This window comes from Mus caroli, unplaced genomic scaffold, assembly GCF_978045245.1.
Source record: "Mus caroli unplaced genomic scaffold, Mus_caroli_1 scaffold_16, whole genome shotgun sequence".
Lineage (NCBI taxonomy): Eukaryota > Metazoa > Chordata > Mammalia > Rodentia > Muridae > Mus > Mus caroli.
The window spans coordinates 76160601-76183414 of record NW_028227271.1 but is presented as its reverse complement, the minus strand read 5'-3'; the positions used below and the strand labels follow the sequence as shown (position 1 = coordinate 76183414).

The 22814-nt window shown below is 41.6% G+C and overlaps 1 protein-coding gene across 3 annotated transcripts in view; it reads left to right on the top strand.

Annotated features, from left to right (window-relative positions):
* The window catches only part of Dnah5 (dynein axonemal heavy chain 5), a 255115-nt gene that overhangs the window by 59903 nt on the left and 172398 nt on the right, over positions 1-22814 (top strand). For all 3 annotated transcript variants that reach the window (XM_085831340.1, XM_021183130.2, XM_085831338.1), the window contains 6 exons: positions 14-247; positions 1792-1982; positions 2071-2158; positions 7797-7930; positions 19150-19351; positions 20130-20365. In XM_085831340.1, coding sequence (XP_085687466.1) covers positions 14-247; positions 1792-1982; positions 2071-2158; positions 7797-7930; positions 19150-19351; positions 20130-20365 — 1085 coding nt within the window. The remainder of the gene's footprint in view (positions 1-13; positions 248-1791; positions 1983-2070; positions 2159-7796; positions 7931-19149; positions 19352-20129; positions 20366-22814) is intronic.

Below are 22814 nucleotides of genomic sequence, written 5' to 3'. Positions count from 1 at the left end.
CGACCTCTCTCAGGAAGAAGAGAAGGGCATTCTGAGGCCTTGGCATCTTCCTTCAATGCTGGGGCCAGCTCTCTGCCACTGACAGCAACTGCAAGAAAGAAGAAAGAAACTGAGGTGTTAGAAGAAGCCCGTGAGCTGCTCTCCCACTTTAACCACCAGAACACAGATGCTCTTTTGAAAGTGACAAGGAATACACTTGAGGCCATTCGAAGACGCATTCATTTCTCCCACATGATTAACTTCCGGGGTATGATCTTGCACAGTGTGCCTGTTGGTTAATTATGTAGAAGGCGTGCGTGAGTGTGCATGTACGTGCGTGCGCGAGTGTGTGTGCGTGTGCGTGTGCGTGTGCGTGTGTGTGTGTGTGTGTGTGTGTGGTGTATATTCCTATTAAATTTAAATAATTTCAAACACTCTGCCATTTATTGGGTCCTTCCTTATAACTGTAAGCAGTATGAACTTTGGTCATCCCAGCTAATTCTGTGGCGTGGATCCTCTCATCATGTATGTTAAAACCGAGAAATCCAGGGCCCAGAAAGATTAGTTTGCCAAGGGTTCTGAAATCCCGATGACACAAAAATCAACATAAATTTTAAAAATTCCCTGTAATAAGACAAAGGCATAAAGAAAATTATTTAATCCAAGAGAGGGAAAACATGAGAGAGTTATCAGTGACAAATTCTTAACCAATCTTATTAATTATTAACCAATCTTAGTAATGATAAGCGATTGATGGCACCCATTTAAAATTAGAATTTATCTCACTATTTCCACGATACTTCAGTTTTTCATTCTGAATGCCCTCATTATTTTCTAGCAGTGTTCAGAAAAAGGTTTTGGCTTTTCTATGTGTGGCTACAAAATCCCACAGATGGTAGGAGTATTCTGAAGTTAAAAATCTAAAATAAGAATAGTAGAGAACGCATAAAGTACCACAGAAATAGTAATTAATTGAGACAAAATAGGATAATACAATCTTATTTGGAAGATTTGTAATGAAAGAGGAGCATACTATTATGTTTAAAGTGGATGAAGAAAATCAGGGCCTGTGAGAGAATGTTCTGGGGCATGGCTTTGATCTACTTCAGAAGGAAAGACCGGTCTTTCCTTAGACACAAGGCTGTTGAAAGAATCCATCAAACGTTGGCTCAAATGTTAATACATTAAATCATAGTTACTGCATAGCTTTGTACATTGCAGGTGTTTTCAACCGTATTAGATTATGCGCAGTTCACGTACACATGCTTGTACTCATGCACCTCTGTCTAAATACTTAAACCTGAAGCTAGAGTCAACTTTAAAAGCTTTGTTATTATAGATAATGAGTTACATTTACATTTTTCCTGCGTGTGGAACTGCTCCAAAGTTTGGAATATATTCATTGTGGAAGGTATTTTATTTAAAATTCCAAAAGTCGCTTGTTTTAACTTTCATTTATTATAGTGTTTGCTCTTTATTTCTTCTTTGCTTACTCGGCATTTAACTCTTTGTTGGCATGACTTTGCTTGCCACTATTGTATTTAAAATGTTAGGTAAGACTTTATACTTAATCCTGATTCTTAAATGAAAGTTTCCTTCTATGGAGATGTGCCAGCAAGCTACAATCAGCAGAATGACCTGGGATTCACTGAATCACTAGTCTATTGAGCAAAACCAGATCTTAAAATGTCCATGAACTCATTGATTTGAGAAATGTTTGTCCCATTTCATGTGTATTATGTATGCTTTAATTTTTGGCAGAGTCTATTAAGTATATTCCATTTTTCAACTAAAAATGGTGTGTTAATTCAGACAGTAATGATGCGTCTAAGGTGAAGCAGAACCATCTCCCCATTTTCCGGGCAAGTGTCACTCTGGCCATTCCCAACATTGCTATGACTCCTGCCCTGGAAGACATACAGCAGACACTGAACAAAGCCGTGGAATGTATCATCAGTGTCCCCAAGGGGGTTAGACAGTGGAGCAGTGAGCTGTTGTCCAAGGTTGGTAGAGTGTGAAATATCGATGCATTTGGAAGCTGCTGTTTCTAAAGATGGGGCAAAGTTGAAGAGCATCCTTATTCCATTCTAGAGAAAGATGCATGAAAGGAAAATGGCTGCCCTGAAGAACAATGAAGACAGTGATTCAGACGCTGAGGTGGAGGAAAATGAGCTGCAAGGTAAGCATGCTTTAACGATTTTAGAGATTGAAAGTCTCTCTCTCCTCCCTCTCCCCATTCCTTGTCCTCCCCCCTTGTGTGTTTGTCTGTCTCTGTTTGTGTATGTCCATGTAGATGCTCATGGAGGCCAGAAGAGGGAGCTGGAGTCACAGGAAGTTGCAAGCCACCTTATATAGTGCTGGGAATTGGTCTGGGGTGGTCTGCAAGAAGAGCAAGGGATCTCAATTGCCTAGCCATGCTCCCAACTTTTAAAACGTGGTCCTTGAAAGTTCTGTTTCACAGAGATCTCTAGTATCTCCTGTGCCACATGCGGTTTTCAAATCATGTTCAATAAGCATCAATCTTTCAGCCCATTTTGGGTTTAAAAACTTTAAGATTCACGTATGGATCTGTGAGTGTCGCATTATCTCCTGCTTCTGTTGCATCTGCACAATCTGGTGCATCACTGACGGTTGGTCTGATCTATTAATGGCTGAAGATAGGAAATGCGTTTAAGTTCACACTTTACTGAAAAACTGGCTTTTATCACAGTGAGTATTCCCTGGCACGTTACAGATATATTTGACCTACTGTGAGTTCTGTTTTGTTAACACATCCTGAATGCTGCTTTGCATCCTGCAGCTTTCATTTGTAGTCTGTAAAACTGGGGAGCATGAGACATCCAAGTTGCTAATGATATCAGAGGTCCTCTTCAGTCCGCAAACTCCCTTTCTGTCAGAACCAAGGCGAGCAGACACAGTACAATTTTGTTGGCGTTGCTCTCCTCTAAGATGATAAAAATGAATACAAGGAAGAAACTGAAGCCCGTACCTCTTTGAAATATTCCAAATGAGGAAGGTAGAAAGAGTTGAAAATATGGTTCCATAAATAACTTATTTATTTGTTTGTTTATTCATTTAATTTATTTATTATTTGATTAAGCTAAAAAGCATTATCTGGAGCTGGATAGATGGCTTGTTAGCTAGGAATAGATAGTGCTCTTGCTGCAGACCTGAGTCTGGTTCCTAGCACCCCTTTCTGGTGGCTCACAATTGCTTGCCTCTCCAGCTCCAGGGCATCTGACTTCTGTGGGCACCTTTACTTATGTGCACATGACACCCACTCCCCCCCCCACCAACACATACATACAATAAACCATGAATTAGATAAAAAAAAAAGAGACCATATATTATGGTATTAAGTCAATTTAATCTGGAAACATCGCTTTAGCTCCTAGAATCATTTACAGTTCAGAGTCTTCAAGAGAATATGTTCAGTCATGAATCATAGCCAGAGAAGAAAAAATATATGTACTGAAAACATGACCAAAGAACTGAAGCAACAGACTGCAACAGAAGCAACCTGGCTGTCTTTAACTGTACAGTTCAGAGGGTGTGTGTGTGTGTGTGTGTGTGTGTGTGTGTGTGTGTTGTATACTCTGAGTACCATCATTGTCTAATTTTAGAACATTTTTTATTATCTCAGAATGAACCCCTGCACCAGTCAGCGTTCCTTTTGCTTTCTCTTTCTGCTCATCCCTTGGAAGCCACTGATCTATGTCCCATCCCTAGTGATGGGTCATTCCATGTGTGGGTTCTGTGACTGTTTTCCCCCATTGTCATGCTATTTCTATTTTCATCAATGTGTAGCATTTGAATTATATTTTCCCTATCATAGCACCATAGTTGGGATCCCAGATCCTGCACATGCCAGGCAAATGCTGTGCTTCTGGCTTCATTCTTAGACTTGTTTGTTTGAGAGAGGAACTTACTGTGTAGCTTAGGCCGGCCTTAAACTTGTTAGGTAGGTCAGGCTACTCTTGAGCTCAAGATTCTCCCACTCCCACCTCCTCCTCCTGAGTGCTAGGATTGTGGACCCATAATATTCATTTCTTTTTATCATTGGACTGTATTTCACAGTACAGACAAACTATATTTTATTTATGCATTAATATGTTAGTGAACAGTTCAATTGTTTCCATTTTGTACTTTCATTAAGAACTCTGGTAAATATGGTGCAGTGCATGTGTGTATTTTGCATGGGTTCATGTGTTTGCTCGTGTTTGGTTGATCATGTGTGTACATGCACATGTGGTGGTCAGAAGCTGATGTTAGGTGTCTTCCTCAGTTGCACTGCATCTTGTGATTTGAAACAGGGTCTCTCACTGATCCTGAGGATTATCAACTGGCTAAACTACCTGGCCAGAATGCTCCAGGGATCCGCCTCTTTCCCCCTTCCTACCCAGTGCTGGTTACACATACACGCTGCAAACCCAGAGCTGATGTGGGTGAGGAAGATGTAAACTCAGGTTCTCAGGCACAAGTGGCAAACATTTTACCGAGTGAGTCGCTCTCCAACCCCAAGGTTTTCTGTGGCAATGTTTTTGCTTCTCTAGGGATAGACTGACAAGTAGGATTGCTGGGCTTACGGTGAGTTTGTGTTGAATACTGAAAGAAAGGCCACACAACCTTTGGAAGGTAGAGCACCATTTGCTCCTCCCACTGGCAATACAGGAGGGGTTCATTGCCTTTTCTCTCCATTGTCACTAATCTCATTCTCGCCTGCCTTTTGTCTATAGCCATTGTTACAGGTACAGAGCGGTGTCTCATTGTATTTTTAGTGTGAATTTCTGTGGTGGCAAGTGACTTCAGTACCCTTTAATGTGGTTTCTGGTCACCTGTGCATTATTTGGAGCAATATCTAATTTTTTTCATATTCTAAAACCTTGGGTAACTTATTCAAATATCTGTGAGAATTTTATATGTTCTGAATAAAGTTATAAAAGTTTTCTATTACAGATTTGTTCTCAGCTTCTTGCTGATCTCTTTTGGAGGATCAAAGTTGAGTTTTAAGTTCTGCTCAGCTGTATTTTCATTGTGTGTCTAAGAAACAGTTGCTTGGCCTATGGTTTGGGAGCTTTGTACTCTTTTAAAGTTGTATAGCTTAGCATTTGCATTTCGGTCTGTGATTCACTTTCAATGACGTTGGAGTTTAAAGTCATTATTTTCAAAGTGTGTGTATACTGGTTAAGCTAAGAAATCATTTATTCTATAGTTGAATTTTCTTGAGACCTGTGTTGAAACTCACTTAAACACGAGTGTAAATCCAAATGTTTATTTCTGGACTTCTGGTTTTGTCCCATTAATCTGAGGTCTTGCTAATTCTAGTGTGACACTGTCTTTACTGCTATAGCTCTGTAGTAAGCTTTTAAAAATTACTTATTTATTGTTTTACAATTTCATACACCTATATTTTTTTTGTTCAAATTTCTGTCTCATTAGTCTTTATCATTCCATTCCCATTAAACTCTTTCTTCTTCCAAAGCGACGCCCCCTACCCCCCGAATGGCATTATTTTCTGGGTGACCCATGGCATATAATAGAGGCTGTCTATAGGACATGGGTGGCCACAGTCATTAGCTTGAGTGGTAGCAGAGCCCCCTGAGTGAGGAATATAACCTCCACCCCACCCCCACTCTATCTCTGACTCCTCTGGGAGGAGTGAAGTCAGGAAGTGTGAGTCCTGTACCATTTTGATATTTCCCCAAACTCACTTAAAATGGATCCGTTACGTTCTGTATGAATCTTAAGACCAGCTTGTTAGTTTCTATGGAAAGAAAAATCAGTTGAAACGTCTAAATAGGAATGGGCTGAATTTGTACATCAATTTGTGGTACATTTCAACTTTAAAAGGATTTAAATTCCACAAGGCATGTCACTCTGAGCACACAACAGGATGCTGCACATATGAGCTCACAGAGATCGTGGCAACTCACAACAGGCCTGCACAGGTCCACAATGAACAAGGTCCCAGCACTGAGACAACTGAGTGGACAGTGTCCCACCACTAACCAAGAAGCTATTTGAAATTGATACCTGCCAGGAGAGGGACAATCAGTTTCTTCCAATGGAGAATCAATGGGTCTATAAATCACAATTCAGGGCAGGCCCCATGCCTAGAGTAGTTGGTCAACACAAAATGAATACTGTGTGTGTGTGTGTGTGTGTATGCATGTATATGTATGTGTTGTGTGTGTTGTGTGTGTGTATGTGTGTGTTGTGCGTGTGTTGTGTATTTTTTCTCTTGTTTTGGCATATCTTGTCTTATTGGGCCTTTACTTAGTTGTTTAGATTCTGGGGTTTTTTATTTTTAAAGAGAGAAAGAACATGAAGTTCAGTGGGTAGAGAGGTGGGAAGGATCTGGGCTACGTTGGGGAGGGAAGAAAGTATGTATAATCAATAAAAGCTAAATAATTAAAAATAAAAAATAAATTAAAAATTAAGTAATAAAAAAGGAGAAATGCTTGAGATTGAGGTACAATAAAAATTTAGTATAGGGCTGGGCGGTGGTGGCGCATGTTTTTAATCCCAGCACTTGGAAGGCAGAGGCAGGTGGATTTCTGAGTTCGAGGCCAGCCTGGTCTACAGAGTGAGTTCCAGGACAGCCAGGGCTACACAGAGAAACCCTGTCTCACCCCCCCACCCCCCCAAAACCAATTAGAATAGAAAAAGGAAAATCAGAGTCCTGAATCATAACGCTTAAGAAAACAACCCCCCCAAAAAAACCCCCCAAAACTCCAAAAAAACAAAAAAACATAACAAAATACAACAAATCCAAAAGCTAGCTAGGCAAGCAGCAGAAGAACGCTATAGACCGGCTCTGACCAGCTGGGACGAGTTCTGTAATAATCCATATTGTGTGTAGCATCAGCTGCGATACTGTCTGGCTGCTTAGAGGTCAGCTAAGAAGAGAAGGTGGAGATTTCCCTTACTGGTTCTAGCCCAGAGGTTTCACCCTTTGCTTTAGGGACTCTGTGTGCAGGAGAAGCAGGACCACCACCCAAGATTTGCCTAATGGTTATGACAGCCTCTGTGTTAGGCAGAGATGAAGACTGGGTGTTTCCCCCTCCTTCCTGGGCTGGCTCACAGCTCCTGTGTGTGTGTGTGTGTGCACACGTGCACGCACACTTTGGAAGTCCCAGAGCCATTGAGAGTCTTCTGTGTCATTGTCCATGCTGAGGTCGCTCTTTCTCTATCTCAAACTAACCCTACTGATCCCAATTTTCTTCACCTCGGACTAACACCATTCATCGTCTTAGGTACTGATAGAGTTGAGTGACTGGGGCAAATACTGTGTGGCTAAAGCTTTGCCTTGTCCCATTCAGTCACGTCCTGACTTGGGTTAGACAAAGACCAATTCTTGGATGCAGTTCATACAGGGAGCTCTCAGCCATGAGAGTTAGTAGCAGTTCTTCAGAATTTGACACAAGGAGACCCAAATCTCACTCTCCCCAGCATGGAATGCTGGGCTACAGGTTTTCACAGCTCTGAGACTGCAAGACTGCCGTTGTTTAAGGCTGCACACAGCCAGAGAGGGACTGATGAGAACTGCAGGTGCATCCCAGCACGGGGAACTTGCTAAAACCGCTGAGGTCCAGCATATCTTCTTGAAGGAATGCTTTTTGGATGGTTGCACACTTTAATTCATTTTATTAGTACCAAAACCAGTTAACATTGTCAATCTCCTCTACCCCTTTCATTGTATTTATGCAGATTTTATATATCTTTATCATTATAAAAACCTACACTTTTTTTTTCAAAATATGACTGTAGACTGTTGATACTAACGTTTGTATATTTCTTTTCCTCTCCGGCTTTAGAAACTCTGGAGATAGCATCCATAAACTTACCCATCCCGGTGCAAACCCAGAATTATTATAAGAATATTTCTGACAACAAAGAGATTGTAAAGTTGGTATCTGTGCTCAGCACAGTCATCAGCTCCACCAAGAAGGTATGTGTGTACATGTGTCAGTGTGTGCTTGCACAAATTCCATCATAAGCTCACCATGTGCCAGTGTGTGCTTGCACGAATTCCATTATAAACTCACCCTGCATGTAGCCCGATTTCACCCCTGATAGTGTTCCTGAGCAATGAGAGGCATCTTGTCTGTGTTCAGTTAATGTGTGTTCACTGAAGACCCTTTAATTTAGAATGCAATGGGAACAGAGCTGTGAACTCCCTGCTTTGTCTCCTGTTCTGGTTAACGTCTCTCTCCTTGTTTGTTCCCATAAATGAGTCTAACTTAAAAAAAAAAAATCTGTCCTGTTCAAACCCACAATTCAGACCGAGGTGACAGTTTCCCAGTTCTCCTCCCAAGAGTTAAACAGGATAAGGTGTGCAGTCTGTGTGTGTGTGTGTGTGTGTGTGTGTGTGTGTGTGTGTGTGTATCCGCCCATGTGTTTGTATGGACACACTTGCCTGTATGTGCACATGTATCGGTCAGAAGTTGCTATGGCTTACTTTATTGCTTCCCACCTTATTTTTGAGAGTTTCTCACTGAACCAGAGGCTCACCTTCCCCTGTCCCCCCCAACCCCCACTTTGGCATGGGTTGACTGAATGGACACCAAATCCCTTGGATTTTCCTCGTACTGCACACCTAAGGCTAGGATTATGGAGGTGTCTGCTGCACCAGGCTTTCTGCAGATACGGGGGATGTAAACTCAGGACCCCTGCTTGAACAGCAGGGACAGGCACTCTTCCCACTGAGTCATCTCACTCAGAGTTTCCGAGTTCCCATAGCAGGAATTACCTCCTGGCCAGGATGTAGATGATGTATTCCCACTTTCTTATATGTGGGTAGGCAAATCCACAAATTGTCAGAGGAAAATTTATACATATATCCCGACATGGAATTCAGAGAAAATAGAGTATTAAAAAATTACTACCATCGATACGAGCTCATACTGGCTGTCTGTAAAGCCAGTACAGTTTTTTTCCCAACCTGCTTCCTCAACCCTACTGTCCTGTGCATGCTCTCTGGTTGGCAGTTCAGCCTCTAGGAGCCCCTGTGGGCCTAGGTTAGTTGATTCTGTAGATTTTCTTATGGCGTCGTTTACTTCTCAGGCTTCTTCAAACCTCCCTCCCACTCTTCCACAAGATTCTCAAGCCCACTCAATGTTTGGCTGTGGGTTTTTGCATCTGTTTCCATTGGCTGCTGGCTGCAACCTCTCAGAAGACAGCTATGCTGGGCTCCTGCCTGCAACTCTAGCAGAATATCATTAATAGTGTCAACAGTGGGCTCCCTCTTAGGAAGTGGGTCTCAAGTTGGGCCAACATTTGTTGAATGTTCCCTCAACTTCTGTTCCCTCTTTATTCTTGTAGGCAGGAAAAATTGTGGGACAAAGTTTTTGTGGCCTGGGTTGGTGTCCTTATCTCTCCATTGGAAGTCTTGCCTAGTTACAAGGCATAGCTGTTTCAGGTTCCATTATTGCCTAATGCTAGGAGTCTTAGCGAGGGTTACACTCATAGATTCCTGGGAATTTCCATCATCCTAGGTTTCTAGCTCATCCTAAGAATGCCCCCCTCCACCTATCCAGTGCTCTCTTCAGTTCTCTCTGCTCACACACTGTTCCCTCCTGTTCCCTTCTTCACCCTTTCTCCCACCCAGTCCCCACCCTCCATCTATTTTCAATGTCTACTTTAATTCCCCTTTTCAGTGAAATTTAAGCATTCTCCCTGAGCCCTCCTTGTTAAGTTCTTTGAGTTTGTGGATTATAGCATGGTTATCCTATACTTTATGGCTAATATTCACTTATAAGTGAGTACACACCTTGTTTGTCTTTCTAGGTCTGAGTTACCTCACTCAGGATTATATTTTCTTTTTTTTTTATTACATATTTTCCTCAGTTACATTTCCAATGCTATCCCAAAAGTCCCCCATAGCGCCCCCCACTACCCTACCCACCCATTCCCATTCTTTTGGCCCTGGCATTCCCCTATATTGGGGCATATAAAGTTTGCAAGTCCAATGGGCCTCTCTTTCCAGTGATGGCCAACAAAGCCATCTTTCGATACATATGCAGCTAGAGACAAGAGCTCCGGGGTTCTGGTTAGTACATCATGTTGTTCCAACAATAGGGTTGCAGATCCCTTTAGCTCCTTGGGTACTTTCTCTAGCTTCTCCATTGGGAGCCCTGTGATACATCCAATAGCTGACTGTGAACATCCACTCCTGTGTTTGCTAGGCCCCGAGGATTATATTTTCTAAGTCCATTCATTTGCCTGAACATTTTATGACATTGTTTTTTTTTTTTAGAATTAATTTTTTTATTAGGTATTTTCCTCATTTACATTTCCAGTGCTATCCAAAAAGTCCCCAATACACTCTCCCCACTCCCCTACCCACCCACCACCCACTCCCACTTTTTGGCCCTGGCGTTCCCCTGTACTGGGGCATATAAAGTTTGCAAGTCCAATGGGCCTCTTTTGATACATATGCAGCTAGAGTCAAGAGCTCTGGGGTACTGGTTAGTTCATAATGTTGTTCCACCTATAGGGTTGCAGATCCCTTTAGCTCCTTGGGTACTTTCTCTAGCTCCTCTATTGGAGACCCTGTGATCCATCCAATAGCTGACTGTGAGCATCCACTTCTGTGTTTGCTAGGCCCCGGCATTGTCTCACAAGAGACAGCTATATCTGGGTCCTTTCAGCAAAATCTTGCTAGTGTATGCAATGGTGTCAACGTTTGGAAGCTGATTATGGGATGGATCCCTGGATACGGCAGTCTTTAGATGGTCCATCCTTTCGTCACAGCTCCAAACTTTATATCTGTAACTCTTTCCATGGGTGTTTTGTTCCCAGTTCTAAGAAGGGGCACAGTGTCCACACTTTGGTCTTCATTCTTGAGTTTCATGCGTTTAACAAATTGTATCTTATATCTTGGGTATCCTAAGTTTTTGGGCTAATATCCACTTATCAGTGAGTACATATTGTGTGAGTTCCTTTGAGATTGTGTTACCTCACTCAGGATGATGCCTTCCAGGTCCATCCATTTGCCTAGGAATTTCACAAATTCATTCCTTTTAATAGCTGAGTAGTACTCCATTGTGTAAATGTACCATATTTTCTGTATCCATTCATCTGTTGAGGGGCATCTGGGTTCTTTCCAGCTTCTGGCTATTATAAATAAGGCTGCTATGAACATAGTGGAGCATGTGTTCTTCTTACCAGTTGGAACAGCTTCTGGATATATGCCCAGGAGAGGTATTGCTGGATCCTCTGGTAGTTTTATGTCCAATTTTCTGAGGAACTGCCAAACTGATTTCCAGAGTGGTTGTACAAGCTTGCAATCCCACCAACAATGAAGGAGTGTTCCTCTTTCTTCACATCCTCGCCAGCATCTGCTGTCACCTGAATTTTTGATCTTAGCCATTCTGACTGGTGTGAGGTAGAATCTCAGGGTTGTTTTGATTTGCATTTCCCTGATGATTAAGGACGTTGAACATTTTTTCAGGTGCTTCTCTGCCATTCGGTATTCCTCAGGTGAGAATTCTTTGTTTAGCTCTGAGCCCCATTTTTTTTTTTTTTTTTTTTGGTTTTTCGAGACAGGGTTTCTCTTTATAGCTCTGGCTGTCCTGGCGCTCACTTTGTAGACCAAGCTGGCCTCGAACTCAGAAATCCGCCTGCCTCTGCCTCCCGAGTGCTGGGATTAAAGGTGTGCGCCACCACGCCCGGCTCTGAGCCCATTTTTTAATGGGGTTATTTGATTTTCTGGAGTCCACCTTCTTGAGTTCCTTATATATATTGGATATTAGTCCCCTATCTGATTTAGGATAGGTAAAGATCCTTTCCCAATCTGCTGGTGGTCTTTTTGTCTTATTGACGGTGTCTTTTGCCTTGCAGAAGCTTTGCAAATTTATGAGGTCCCATTTATTGATTCTCGATCTTACAGCACAAGCCTTTGCTGTTCTATTCAGGAATTTTCCCCCTGTACCCATATCTTTATGACTATAGCTGAGGTTCTTTTATCCTTGAGAAGAGTTTTTTGCTATCCTAGGTTTTTTGTTGTTCCAGATGAATTTGCAGATTGCACTTTCTAATTCCTTGAAGAATTGATTTGGAATTTTGATGGGGATTGCATTGAATCTGTAGATTGCTTTTGGCAAGATAGCCATTTTTACAGTGTTGATCCTGCCAATCCATGAGCATGGGAGATTTTTCCATCTCCTGAGATCCTCTTTAATTTATTTCTTCAGAGACTTGAAGTTCTTATCATAGAGATCTTTCACTTCCTTAGTTAGAGTCATGCCAAGGTATTTTATATTATTTGTTACTATTGAGAAGGGTGTTGTTTCCCTAATTACTTTCTCAGCCTGTTTGTCCTTTGTGGACAGAAAGGCCATTGACTTGCTTGAGTTAATTTTATATCCAGCTACTTCACTGAAGCTGTTTATCAGGCTTAGGAGTTCTCTGGTGGAATTTTTAGGGTCACTTATGTATACTATCATATCATCTGCAAAGAGTGATGTTTTGATTTCTTCTTTTCCAATTTGTATCCCCTTGATCTCCTTTAGTTATCTAATTGCTCTGGCTAGGACTTCAAATACAATGTTGAATAGGTAGGGAGAGAGTAGACGGCCTTGTCTAGTCCCTGATTTTAGTGGGATTTCTTTCAGCTTCTCACCATTTACTTTGATGTTGGCTACTGGTTTGCTGTAGATTGCTTTTATCATAGTTAGGTATAGGCCTTGAATTCCTGATCTTTCAAGACTTTTATCATGAATGGGTGTTGGATTTTGTCAACGGCTTTCTCAGCATCTAACGAGATGATCATGTGGTTTTTGTCTTTGAGTTTGTTTATATACTGGATTACGTTGATGGATTTCCGAATATTGAACCATCCTTGCATCCCTGGGATGAAACCTACTTGGTCAGGATGGATGATTGTTTTGATGTGTTCTTGGATTCGGTTAGCAAGAACTTTATTGAGGATTTTTGCATCGATATTCATAAGGGAAATTGGTCTGAAGTTCTCTATCTTTGTTGGGTCTTTTTGTGGTTTAGGTATCAGAGTAATTGTGGCTTCATAGAATGAGTTGGGTAGAGTACCTTCTGTTTCTATTTTGTGGAATAGTTTGTGAAGAACTAAGATTAGATCTTCTTTGAAGGTCTGATAGAACTCTGCACTAAACCCATCTGGTCCTGGGCATTTTTTGGTTGGGAGACTATTAATGACTGCTTCTATTTCTTTAGGGGATATGGGTCTGTTTAGATCATTAACCTGATCTTGATTTAACTTTGGTACCTGGTATCTGTCTAGAAACTTGTCCATTTCATCCAGGTTCTCGATTTTTGTTGAGTATAGCCTTTGGTAGAAGGATCTGATGGTGTTTTGGATTTCTTCAGGATCTGTTGTTATGTCTCCCTTTTCATTCCTGATTTTGTTAATTAGGATACTGTCCCTGTGACCTCTAGTGAGTCTGGCTAAGGGTTTATCTATCTTGTTGATTTTCTCAAAGAACCAGCTCCTCGATTGGTTGATTCTTTGAATAGTTCTTCTTGTTTCCACTTGGTTGATTTCACCCCTGAATTTGATTATTTCCTGCTGTCTATTACTCTTGGGTGAATTTGCTTCCTTTTGTTCTAGAGCTTTTAGGTGTGTTGTCAAGCTGCTAATGTGTGCTCTCTCTAGTTTCTTTTTGGAGGCACTGAGAGCTATGAGTTTTCCTCTTAGAAATGCTTTCATTGTGTCCCATAAGTTTGGGTATGTTGTGGCTTCATTTTCATTAAAATCCAAAAAGTCCTTAATTTCTTTCTTTATTCCTTCCTTGACCAAGGTATCATCGAGAAGAGTGTTGTTTAGTTTCCACGTGTGTGTTGGCTTTCTATTATTTATTTTGTTATTGAAGATCAGCCTTAGTCCATGGTGATCTGATAGGATGCATGGGACAATTTCAATATTTTTGTATATGTTGAGGCTTGTTTTGTGACCAATTATGTGGTCAATTTTGGAGAAGGTACCGTGAGGTGCTGAGAAGAAGGTATATCCTTCTGTTTTAGGATAAAATGTTCTGTAGATATCTGTCAGATCCATTTGTTTCCTAACCTCTGTTAGTTTCACTGTGTCCCTGTTTAGTTTCTGCTTTCATGATCTGTCCATTGGTGAAAGTGGTGTGTTGAAGTCTCCCACTATTATTGTGTGAGATGCAATTTGTGCTTTGAGCTTTACTAAAGTATCTGTAATGAATGCGGCTGCCCTTGTATTTGGAGCATAGATATTCAGAATTGATAGTTCCTCTTGGAGGATTTTACCTTTGATGAGTATGAAGTGCCCTTCCTTGTCTTTTTTGATGACTTTGGGTTGGAAGTTGATTATATTAGATATTAGGATGGCTATTCCAGCTTCTTTCTTCCTACCATTTGCTTGGAAAATTGTTTTCCAGCCTTTCATTCTGAAGTAGTGTCTATATGTTTCTCTGAGATGAGTTTCCTGTAAGCAACAAAATGTTGGGTCCTGTTTGTGTAGCCAGTCTGTTAGTCTATGTCTTTTTATTGGGGAGTTGATTCCATTGATATTAAGAGATATTAAGGAAAAGCAATTGTTGCTTCCTTTTATTTTTGTTGTTAGAGTTGGCATTATGTTCTTGTTGCTGTCTTCTTTTAGGTTTCTTGAGGGATCACCTTCTTGCTTTTTCTGGGACGTGGTTTCTGTCCTTGTATTTTTTTTTATATGTTATTATCCTTTGAAGGGCTGGATTCATGGAAAGATAATATGTGAATTTGGTTTTGTTGTGGAATACTTTGGTTTCTCCATCTATGGTAATTGAGAGTTTGGCTGGGTATAATAGCCTGGGCTTGAATTTGTGTTCTCTTAGTTTCTGTATAACATCTGTCCAGGCCCTTCTGGCTTTCATAGTCTCTGGTGAAAAATCTGGTGTAATTCTGATAGGCTTGCCTTTATATGTTACTTGACCTTTTTCCCTTACTGCTTTTACTATTCTATCTTTATTTAGTGCATTTTTTGTTCTGTTTATTATGTCTCAGGAAGAATTTCTTTTCTGGTCCAGTCTATTTGGAGTTCTGTAGGCTTCTTGTATGTTCATGGGCATCTCTTTCTTTAGGTTTGGGAAGTTTTCTTCTATAATTTTGTTGAAGATATTTGCCGGTCCTTTGAGTTGAAAATCTTCATTCTCATCTACTCCTATTATCCGTAGGTTTGGTCTTCTCATTGTGTCCTGGATTTCCTGGATGTTTTGAATTAGGATCTTCTTGGATTTTGTATTTTCTTTGATTGTTGTGCCGATGTTCTCTATGGAGTCTTCTGCACCCGAGATTCTCTCTTCCGTCTCTTGTATTCTGTTGCTGATGCTCGAATCTATGGTTCCAGATTTCTTTGCTAGGGTTTCTATCTCCAGCATTGCCTCAATTTGGGTTTTCTTTATTGTGTCTACTTCCCTTTTTAGGTCTTGGATGGTTTTATTCAATTCCATCTCCTGTTTGGTCTTGTTTTCCTGCAATTTTTTAAGGGATTTTTGTGCTTCCTCTTTAATGTCTTCTACCTGTTTTGGCAATGTTCTCCTGCAATTCTTTAAGGGATTTTTGTGCTTCCTCTTTAATGTCTTCTACCTGTTTAGCAGTGTTCTCCTGTATTTCTTTAAGTGTGTTATTAAAGTCCTTCTTGATGTCCTCTACCATCATCATGAGATATGCTTTTAGATCCGGGTCTAGCTTCTCCGGTGTGTTGGGGTGCCCTGGACTGGGCGAAGTGGGAGTGCTGGGTTCTGATGATGGTGAGTGGTCTTGGTTTCTGTTAGTAAGATTATTATGTTTACCTTTCGCCATCTGGTAATCTCTGGAGTTAGTTGTTATAGTTGTCTCTGTTTAGAGATTGTTCTTCTGGTGATTCTGTTAGCCTCTATCAGCAGACCTGGGAGACAGGCTCTCTCCTCTGAGATTCAGTGGTCAGAGCACTCTCTGCAGGCAAGCTCTCCTCTTACAGGGAAGGCGCACAGATATCTGGTGTTTGGACCTCCTCCTGGCCGAAGATGAAGACCCAAAACAGGACCTTTCCCAGAAGCTGTGTTGCTTTGGCGGGTCACAGAAACTGTCAGCTTGTGTGATGCACACTCTCACCTGTGTAGACTAAGTTCAGTGGAGTCCCGGAAGCAAGATGGCTTCCTGAGGCAAAGGGCTCCCGGGCTGGATGGACACCTGTCCTTTGGCCTGGAGGGTGGCCGGATGTCTGGGGCCCAAAAAGGGTGCTGCCTCAGAGGCTCTGTGGCTCCCACCTGTCCCAAAAGCTGTCAGCTTCTGTGGTGCACTCTCTCACCTGTGCAGACTAAGTTCCTAAGTACGGTGGAGTCCTGGAACCAAGATGGTTTCCGCAGATCCTGAGGCCAAGGGCTCCCGGGCCGGGAAGACACCTGTCCTCTGGCCAGGAGGGTGGCTGGATGTCTTGAGCCCGAAAAGGGTACTGCCTCAGAGGCTCTGTGACTCCTGCCTGTCCCAGAAGCTGTCAGCTTCTGTGGTGTACACTCTCACCTGTGTAGACTAAGTTCAGCGGAGTCCCAGAACCAAGATGGCTCCCGCTGATCCTGAGGCAAAGGGCTCTCGGGCTGGGCGGAGACCTGTCCTCTGGCCGGGAGGGTGGCCGGATCACCTGAAGTCTTAAGATCCCGCAGTGGCTGGTGTTGTGAGTAACTGGCAGGTGTCAGCTGACTCTGTGCCCTAGCTACTCTAGTGCTGGTTGGACCGGAAGGGGCTTGTGCCCCTACTCAGGTCAGGTTTTCTGCTTCCCTAACTAATGCAGTCTCAGGTCCTGCACGATTGGATTGGAACAGACGCTGTGTTCCATTCACCAGAAGTCTTAAGATCCCGTGGCGGGTGTCGTGGGTAGCTGGCAGGTGTCAGCCGACTCTGTGCCCTAGCTACCCTGGTGCTGGTCGGACTGGAAGGGCTATGACGTTTTTAATAGCTGAGTGATATCCCATTGTATAAATGTACCACATTGTCTTTATCCATTCTTCAGTTGAGGGGCATCTAGATTGTTTCTAATTTCTGGCTACTTTGAATAAAGTTGCTCTGAACATAGTTGGACAAGTGTCCTTGTGGTATCATGGAACATCTTTTGGGTATATGCTCAGGAGTTGTATGACTGGGTCTAGAGGTAGAACTAGTCTCAGTTTTCTGAGAAACCATCAAATTCATTTTCAAAGTGGTTGTACAAGTTTGCACTATCACCAGCAATGGAGAAGTGTTCCCCTTGCTCCACATTATCTCCAGCATGAGCTGTCAGTCGAGTTTTTGATCTTAGCCATTATGATAGTTGTAAGATAGTCTCAGAGTCATTTTGATTTGCATTTTCCTGATGACTAAGAATGTTGAACATTTCTTTAAGTGCTTCAAAGCCATTAGTGAGTCCTCTGACAAGAATTCTCTGTTCAGCTCTGAACCCCATTTTAATTGGATACTTTGGTTTGTTGATATCTAATTTCTTGAGTTTTTTTTTTTTATATATTTTGGATATCAGTCCTCTGATGGATGTAAGGTTGATGAAGATCCCATTCTGTAGGCTTCTGTTTTATCCTTATTGACCTTGACCTTTGATTTTTAGAAGCTCTTAAGTTTCATGAGATCCTATTTTTTAATTTTTGATCTCAATACCTTGCTATTAGTGTTCTGTTCAGGAAGTTGTCTTCTGTGACACACACATTTATTAAAAACAGTTGACTTTAGGTGTTTCTCAGTGTTGAGCAAGCAGTTGTTTAGTAAGTACATGATTTCTGAGGTTCTTTTTTTTTTTTTAATAGAATGAGCTACATTTGTTTGAAAGTACCAGAAAAGCTGCTGTTGCTATAATAAGATGAAAAAAAAATGTTGTTAAGTTGTGCTTAATGTATTCCCCAGGGAACAACAAGTCTTTGCATTTATTCATATTTACTCTTTTGTTCTTAGCATTTTGAAGATTCTGTGTTTAGCTCCCCTCCAGGGACAGTGTTCCCATCTTCAACAATTATTTATCTAGTGCTTAGTTTATTGGTGTCATACTATAGGATAGGGGGAAAGGAGTCTATGGAAATAATTAGATACATTTTCAGATACCTTAGTAATTATAGTGAGCACAGCAGAGTAAGTCAGCGCTTGTGTTAGTTACTGCTCTTGGCTGTAAGGAGATGCCCTGCAACAGAACCTTAAGAAAGGATGGATTTACTTTCCTCACAGTTGAAGAGCACAGTCCTTCTTTCTCTCCTCCAGTCTCCAATACGGATCCTCATTGGTGAGACTCACCACTACATTAAAAAAGACTGAGATCTGTATATTTCTTCTCTTACAGTTGATACCACAAATTAAGAAATACCACCAATGGCAGAGAAGGCATGGTAGCAGCAGCACGAGGCTGCTCGTCACAGTGGATCTGTAGTCAGGAGGCTCTGAGAGTTGAATGCTGGTGCTCAACATGTTTTCTCTTTTCCTTCATTTTCATTCAATCCAGGACTCCCAGCCCACAGGATAGTGATGCCACCATTCAGGGTGGAATTTCTCTCCCCAGTTAAACCTCTCAGACATGTCCTCACAGATCTGTCCAAAAAATGTGTATTTTAGGGGGTCCTAAACCCAATTAAATTAATTATAAAAACCAATTGCCACAAACTACTTTGTGCTTTCTCTGAATATAACCAGTCACTCTCATGGAAATCTAAGGATGAGGCACAAGAGTTTTAATGACCTAGGGCTAGCAACAACAACAACAACAAAATGGTGGTATTTCTTAATTTGTGGTATCAACTATAGGAAAGAAATGTATGGATCCCAGTCTTCTTTAATGTAGTGGTGAGTCTAACCAATGAAGATTGGTGGAGGAGACTCGAGGAGAGAAAGAAGGACCGACAGGATTTTACTCCTGTGCTTGCTGATGGCACACCTTGCTTGTTCTTTTTAGCCTAATGTCAACCTCTAACTAAGATATTCCTGTTGCCAATGGCCAACTTTATTTCCTTCTAGTTTCCATTAGGTTCATTCTCCCCCCTTTAGACTGGGGATGACAAGATGCTACCCCCCACTCACTGTTGGTGTCATTACTTATTTCCATGGCGTTTCCATTTCATTCCATGTCACTAACAATCGTGGTTAGTGCTCCGTGGTAACCATCAAATGAGCCAATCCTCAGTTGCATCACCATGTCATTTCAGACTCTACCTTTTCTACACAGATATATCATTTCTATTCCAGGAAGTTATCACATCCATGGATCGCTTCAAACGCTACAATCACATTTGGCAGAAGGAGAAAGAAGACACCATCATGACCTTTATTGAACAAAACCCTTTGCTTTCTGAGTTTGAGTCCAGGATTCTTTATTTTCAAAGCCTGGAGCAGGAAATTAATGCAGAGCCTGAATACATCCGTGTGGGTTCCATTGCTCTATACACAGGTTGGTCAATTGACTCTCAGACCTCCATGTAAATCCAGCAGTGTTGACTCTGTCTCTTCATCTAGATTAGAATTTTAGAGAGTTCTAGTTTTCTTCAGGATTAGATTTCTTTTATAAGCTTCAAGATTTAAGCCCAAATTGTATATTTGTTTTTAGTTCCCATCTGCATAATTAATAATTTTGGTCTATCTTAACCCTTTGCTGCTTACCTTGAAAGTAAGGGGTAGTTTACAGAAAGGGAATGAGTCTGTTGTAGTTAGAATTAGGACTTAGCTGTTCTAAGAAACAATACCAATTGTTGAAACTTCTCTCATACATGAATGTTTATACACTGTCTGTCTCTGTGTGTGTGTGTGCATGTGTGTGTATTTTAAAATGTTATTTTTATAACATATAAGGATGTTATAAAATAAATCTTATTGAAAAAATAAGATTTATATAAAGGATGAGTTTTAATGATGAAGAAACTTTCTTTGTGTGTAGTATTTGTCTGTGTGGTGTATTCATGGGCATCAGGGGTCCTGTGGAGCTGATCTGCATTTTATTCCCTTGAGATAGGGCTTCTCTCTGAACCTCAACCTTGACAGGTTTCAGCTCTGTTAAAGGGCACATCAAATGCTCTCACCGACTGAGCTGTATACCCAGCTTGGAAATCCATTTTCAAATTCTAGTTTCACATATTTCTAACCTCACAGTACTTACTATGAAGAACAGAATGTGACTTTTTGACATCAGTTCAAGGTTCCCAGACTCACCTGCAGGTGCTTTGCTTTTACAGCTGATTTGAAGTTTTCCCTGACCACAGAGACGAAAGCCTGGATGGCAGTCATAGGCCGTCACTGCAACAGGAAGTACAGGGCTGAGATGGAGAACATTCTCACAGTTGTTGAAGAATCTCAGAAGAAACTGAGCCGGCCGATTAAGGACTTGGATGATATTAGGATAGCAATGGCGGCCCTGAAGGAGATCAGGGAGCAGCAGATCTCCACCGACTTCCAAGTGGGACCCATTGAGGTAGATGGGCAGCCTCATACCACGGGGGTGAACCGGAGGAGCTCTGTGGAGTAAATCCTGTCACACAGTTGCATCCTTCCAGAAGCATGAGATTCTGTGCCTTGTGACTCTGCGTTAGGGGGTCATTGCCCGCAATCTCTCCATAAGGAGGCTCCCTTTCATCCAGTGCTGTTTTCTAGGAGAGAAAGCAGCTGTCCCTAACATCAACACTCAGCAGGTGGGGATGGGAATCCCAGGTGGTCAGTTGGAGTTCGATACATGCTTTCAGCCTAGTAGTACCCAGGCATGCGTGTACTCACCCCATGGTTACAGCACCCAGGTTTACGTGTGCTCATCCCACGGTTACAGAACCTAGGCTTGTGTGTGCTCACCGAACAGTTACGAAGTTCTACTTCTACATAAAGAAACAGGTCAAAGAAGTCATATAATACAATATAATTAGCATTATATTACTGTGTGTGTGTGTGACACGAATCTGTGCACATGTGTGTGGCAGCCCATGTGCATGCATGTGGAAGCCCGAGTTTCATGTCAAAATATCTTCCCCCATCATGTCTCTCTGAATTATTTTTTGAGGTATAGTTTCTCATTGACCTTGAACCACTCCATTTCAACTAGACGGGTAGTCAGTGTGACTCTTATTTACCTGTCTCAGTCCCCAACCCAGGGACCATAGACACATACCACTATGTCTGGATTTTCTATGGTGTGTGCTAGGGATTCAAACTCTGTTGCTCACGCTTGCATGACGAGCAGTTTATGCATGAGGCCCTGAACCCTCATCCCTGACTTTTGTTTTATTACACACTGCACTGATTAGTCCCACTGAAAGACCTTATTAAAGGTGGGTCACTGCATTTATTGTTTTAAATGTATGAATGTAATTGTAGTTAAATGTAACTGTGGCATTAAAAATGCAGACTTAAGGGGCTGGAGACTGGGCTCTGTGGTTAAGGGTATTTGCTACCTTGCAGAGGACTCAGGTTCAGTTTCCAGCACCCATATAATAAATAGCTCCGAACCCCTAAGATCTCCAGTTCCAGGGGAATCTTCTGTCAGTCCCACTGCCACCTTCTGGTCTCCTCTGGTACTGCTTGTATAAGGTGCACTTAAAACTCATGCAGGCAAACTTTCACACACATGAAGTAAAAATAAATCTTAAAAAAATCCAGATATAAGAACATTGCCTCCTGCCAGGCAGTGGTGGTGCACACCATTAATCCCAGCACTTGGAAGGCAGAGGCAGGCAGATTTCTGAGTTGGAGGCCAGCTTGATCTACTGAGTGAGTTCCAGGTCAGCTAGGGCTACACAGAGAAACCCTGTCTCAAAAAAAAAAAAACAAAACCAAAAAGAACATTACCTCCTATAAGACTTGATTCAAGTGTCTGGTCTTACACTTTCATGGTGAAGGGAGATTCCATTTTTGAATTTCCTTCATCTCACTTTAAATTTCAAGAGGTTTCATGTTATCATGACAATGGTACACGTCATGATGGCATATCTACATTTTGCCATCTAAAGATAATCACATGACCTATCATATTCTTGGGACTGCACTTATCAAAGCAGATGACCCCTTATCTGTGTGATATTGGGGGGGGGAGTCTCTTGAGTCTGAAGATAGCGTATTTCTTCCCACCTGAGAGTTAAGACAATAGTAGAGTCAACCATCTTATCTGAAAGTTGCAATGTAGTGTTCCATGCTGGGTCTTCCTGCTGTAGGTGTGTCTATTGCTCTGTTCCTGTTTATACTGCAGCAGAGAGGACAGGATAAAGGCACGGGTTATGCTTGCCTAAATCTGTGTTCTCCTCTACTTTGAAACTCTCAGTCAAATATCAGATCTCGTAGGGAGCAGAGTTGTGGAGAAGAGGCCAGGGGTACTCAGGGAAAGTGAGTTCTTAGGGAAACAAACTTTGAGCATGTGCCCCACCCACATTCCTCAGCTCATTTTCTTGCCCCTCTTCAGTCCTCTTGTTTCCCCAGACATTCTACTTTCACTTCACACCATACATACATCATTATATGGATCTACATAAGGTCTAGGAGCCACAGATGAGAGAGAACACACAAGATTTGTCTTTCTGAGCTTACGTATCATTATATGAAGATATCCTTGTGTGTGTAGCACAGATCCATGTACAATGAATGGATACATAAAATTATAAAAAGAATTAAACAAAGGAGAAAAGAATTACTAACTTTGGTTATCTGAATTTATTTTTTTCCTGTATTAGTAGTTGGTGTTATTAACAATTAGTATTTCCACCATTTCCACCTTTCCAGCTCTTCTACTATCCCCCACCCTTTTCATTTATGAACACATGGGACTGGATACCCTGTTATATTAATCTTTTTAGCACAAATGTTTTTCATTCTTAGAGCAAAAACTTGACTGAAGCTTTGGTTGAAAAAGACTTTCTTGTGTCTGACTGTCATTCTTTTTTATT